A 4,723-nucleotide genomic window follows, 5' to 3' on the forward strand; every position below is an offset into this window, starting at 1 on the left:
TTTTATTAGAGACGGGGTCTCACTGTGCTCAGGCTGGAGTCGAACCGCTGAGCTGCAGCGATCCGCCTGGCTCGGCCTCCCAGCAAGCTAGGATTACAGGCGTGAGCCACCGCGCCCGGCCAAGCTTTAATGATCGTATACAGCCGTGTGACCACAACTGACGTGGAGACACAGAACATTCCCTTCACTCTGAAAGTTCCCCCGTGTCTCTTTGCAGTCACCCCAGCCCTGACAACACCTCGTCTATTTTCTGTGCCTAGAGTTTTGCTTTTCTGTAAAATGCCACTTTGCCAATTCAATTTATTTCACAAATTCCAAACTGCCTCTCTGCCGCAGGAAGAGCCAGCTTCGTGCGGACGCCCACCCGCCAATGAGGGCTGCGCTCTGCACGGGGGCCTCGAGAACTCCGCGAGGTCTTTGCTCTGAATAACTGAGAACCGGAACTGGTCTGCAGAGGCACGTCCACGTTCCATCATTCCAGCTCCTGTAACTGTGTCATTGGCAAGGCCACCGTTCAGAGGAGCACAACTATAAAGACTGTGATTTTATGGAAAACGGCCTCTTCCCGGGCAAAATCCTTTTAGTTTATTTCCTCCTTAAATCCTATTTTTAAAGCAACGCACAGCTTCCTTTAAGTTCTACACATAAGTCACTGCCAAGTAGTCAGTCAATAATATTGACTCGGTTCCAAAAAGTAACCTGTATTTTATATTCAAAAAACCTAGCGATGTCTGGGGAATGACTTATCTGGTTACACAAATACTCCTCTGAATAACAAACTACGTAAGAGCACACGCAGGTTAGGACTTTCCAAGGCTGAACCATAGTGGATTCAGCACTAATGCAAATACAGCAAACTTTTTGGTGTTAATGTGTGACATTGTGAAAAGTGGGAAACCAAAATATGCCACCTCAAAACATATTTCCTTGGCATAGTTCAAGGTGGCCGTTCGGAGGGGCTGCAGACACAGGAGAGGTCTGAGAAGCGTCCTGTGCAGGGCAGGGCTGCAGCCGCATGGAAACCGACAGCGGCGAAGTAAACAGCGGATGCAAACAGGCTCTCTCCCAGACCCTCCTACCTGCCTACCCCCATCTAGGAGAGGTGAGCCCACAGGAAAAGACTAAAATCTGACACTTTAAAGCTACGACAGAGAACCGTTACCACAGGCTGCTTTCTGTTCTTTCTGGGGGGGCCGCCGCCACACTTCGTCTGCTAACAAGACACTTAGCTCAGCGCGGTTCCGCCCTCCCACAGCCGGCTCCGTCTCCCCGCAGGAGCCCAGCCCTCATCCCTTCCGTCATCTGGCCCTTCTTTGAGTCTCACCTGGCTCCCAGGTAAATCAACTGGTATGTCTTTCTCCTATTAACCTGTCTATTGTCAGTTTATTTTATAGACTCAAATATCTAACATTCAGAGGGAAAGTTTGAATTTCCCTTCAGATATAAAAAAAATACACATATGTGTTATTCGTAACAAGCCCCTATCAACCACACCTGAGTTTCTGTCAGTGAGGTGACTTTTGGAAAGTCCCTAGGGTGGGACTTCAACTGACGGGGTTCAGGGAGCTTCCGACGGGCACCCCGCACGGGGAGGGCGGTGCACCCCAGCCCCACACTCGACAGAGAGGGCGGTGCACCCCAGCCCCACACTCGACAGAGGCTCCTGTGCGTGGGCCTCTGCCTCTGGCTGTGCATGTGTCTCCTTCACAGCAGCCCGTGCGATGCACCAGTGACAGCGAGTAGCCTGTTTCCCTGAGCTCTGTGAGCTGTCGCAGCCAATCGCTGAGCCTGGGGAAGGGCTGGGGAACCTCTGACGTGGAGCTGAGTCACATGGAGTGTGAGTAACCTGGGGACCCCCTACTTGTGACTGGCGTCTGGAGTTGGGGGCAGTCTCATAGGGCTGAGCCTTACCGTGTGGGGGTCAGTGCCAACTCCAGGCAGTTAGTGTCAGAATTGAATTAAATTGTAGGACAGGCCAGGCGTGGTGGCTCACGCCTGCAATCCTAGCACTTTGGGAGGCTGTGGTAGGAGGATCACTTGAGCCTAGGAATTTGAGACCAGCCTGGGCAACATAGTGAGACCCCATCTCTACAAAAAATAGAAAAATCAGCTGGGTGTAGTGGCGTGCACCTGTAGTCCCAGCTACTTGGGAGGCTGAGACAGAAAGATTGTTTGAACCCAGGAGTTTGAGAATACAGTTAGCCATGATCATGCCACTGTACTTCAGCCTGGGTGACACCTCTGAAAAAAAAACTGTAGGACACACAACTGGTGGTGAGGAATTGATCAGTGTGGGGGAAACCCCCGCTCTGAAGACCAGAGGCACTATGAGTTTAGAAGAAACAGGAGTTTTTTCTTTCATATTTCATTTGCTTTTAATTTAAAAATCGAAAAGATAAACACATCCTCAATATATGATATGGTTTACTCTTAGTCCAGTGGTGTTATAATTAATACTTTTTTTCCCTTAGAGATAGGATCTTGCTATGTTGCCCAGGCTGTCCTCAAACTGCTGGGCTCAAGTGATCTTCCCACCTCGTCCTCTTGAGTAGCTGGGACTGCAATATTTTTAAATAGCGTAGGTAGACCAGTGGCACTTAACTTTTTTTTGACTCATGAGCATTTTTGAGAACCTCCCTAAAAAATTTTCATGCATAGAAAGCTATATTAAATTGTAGCCATTCACACCCACTGATGCCCACATGGACACACTCAGACCCAAGAACCCCAGACGAGGAACTGGTACATCAGAACTGAAGGGAGAGCATCCTCATTTGTATAGAGACCCATCTCATACTGTGTACTGAATGTCAACACAGAAAAACAACAACAAAGGAAGCACATGGAGCATTATATATGGGAATTTAAGCTCATAACTCTCGAACAATGGGCCGATAGTTTAAGTTTTGAATCTTACGGTTCCAGTCGTCTTCTGAAGCTCAGTAGTTGACACCATTGTACAAAATTCTTTCTCTTGAATTAGTGCACATAGGGTTGCCTGAAATGGGGAAAAACATTAATTCCTCATTAGCTTTTCCACTCCACAGTGCCTTGGTTAGTTTAACAACAATTCTTTCAGTGATTTCCTCTCCCATTTCCGTGGGCATTAGAAGCCTTCCCAGAGCCTCGGCTAACCACCAGCTATGTTCCTAGGAGAAAATCTACCAGCAAGAAGCAGAAGGAAGAAAAAAGGGACAAAAAGTCAAGAGCAAAATATATCGGTCTTCCAATAGCATAACACACCGTGCGCCCGCCTACCTGTGTGCAGTGAGGAATAAACCCATAGACGAGGAGTCGATCGTTGTGGAACAAGGACGGCACCTGGGCTGGGGCCTGCAGGGGCTCCGGCGCGTCTGTGCTGAGTTGCTGCCATTTGACGGACACAGAGTGACAGCTGGGAGAACGTAACCTGGCCATCTGGTCTTCTATCTATTCACAAAAAAGGAATTGTTCCTCTTTCTATGTTATATCCAGAGAAATTACTTAACACAAAATAAAGTTTGCATTCTATCCTTTGGGGATTTTGTAGCTCTTTGGTTTCTTTTCTCCTTCTTGCTACAGGGTACTTTTCCAAAAAGATTTTAAATAGAATTTTTAATGGTAGCACTATCACATCATTTAGATTTACAAAGCATCCTAAAATCATTCCATTAGCTAATTACTAACAGACAACTTTGGTATGGGTAGATTCCAGTTATAAAAATTAACCCTACAAAGGACTTGAATAGACATTTCTCCAAAGAAGATACACAACTGGCCAACGAGCGCATGAAAAGATGCTCAACATTACTTGTCATTAGGGAGATGCAAATCAAAACCACAATGACACACAACTTCACAGCCATTAGGATGACTATTATTCAAAAACACCCACACACAACAATGGATGTTGGTGAGGATGTGCAGAGGCTGGAACCCCCGTGCCGGCGGGAGGTAAGACGACCCACTGCCATGAAAGACGGTGTGGTGGTTCGCAAAAACCAAACCCGGGTGGTACGTGATCCTACTTCCAGGCGTGTACTCGAAATAATTGAAAGTGGGGTCTCAACCAGGCATCTGTACACCCGCGTTCACGGCAGCGCTGCCACAGCAGCCAAAAGGCAGAAACAACCCGGGTGCCCATCAGCGATCAACGGACGGATGAAGAAAACAGAAGGCGGAACGTAGACAGGACAGACGACGGCCCATCCAGCCTTAAAAAGGAAGGACGGTCTGACTCGTGCTACAACGCAGATGAACTCTGAAGACATTTGCCGAGTGAAATGGGGCAGTGGCAGAAAGACGAAGACTGCGTGCTTCTGTTCATCCGAGGTACTGAGCACAGTCAGAGTCAGGCGGAAGTAGAACAGAGGCTAGCGGGGCTGGGGCAGAATGGAGAGCTGCTGTTTAACGGGGACAGAGCTTCTATCTGGGATGACGAAAACATTTGGAAATAGAGAGAGGTGATGGCTGTACAACACTGTGAATGTACTTAACGCCACTGCACTGAAATATATACTTAAAATGGTTAAAATGGTAAATTTTATGTATCTTTTATCCCAATAAAAAATTAATCCCGGCAACACCTATATAGCACTTCATTTAAAAAATTCATGACACTTCATAAGGCAGAAATCAAACGGTTAACCAGGAGAACGACCCAATCAAGTATTGACTGTGTTGCCGCTGGAGCCACATGGGTGGTGCCTGGGGCCACACCTTTGGTGGCTTTTGCCTCTTTGTA

At 47.5% G+C, this 4,723-nt stretch overlaps 1 protein-coding gene across 1 annotated transcript in view; it reads right to left on the minus strand.

Moving 5' to 3' along the window:
• Positions 1 to 4,723, minus strand: part of PARP4 (poly (ADP-ribose) polymerase family, member 4) — a 98,107-nt gene that overhangs the window by 28,042 nt on the left and 65,342 nt on the right. The window contains exons 27-28 of the mRNA XM_012641671.1: positions 3,259 to 3,429; positions 2,918 to 2,998 (exon numbers count right to left, since the gene is read on the minus strand). Of these exons, the coding sequence (XP_012497125.1) occupies positions 2,918 to 2,998; positions 3,259 to 3,429 (252 nt within the window). The remainder of the gene's footprint in view (positions 1 to 2,917; positions 2,999 to 3,258; positions 3,430 to 4,723) is intronic.

Source organism: Propithecus coquereli, unplaced genomic scaffold (genome assembly GCF_000956105.1).
Source record: "Propithecus coquereli isolate 6110/MARCELLA unplaced genomic scaffold, Pcoq_1.0 Scaffold168, whole genome shotgun sequence".
Taxonomy (NCBI): Eukaryota; Metazoa; Chordata; class Mammalia; order Primates; family Indriidae; genus Propithecus; species Propithecus coquereli.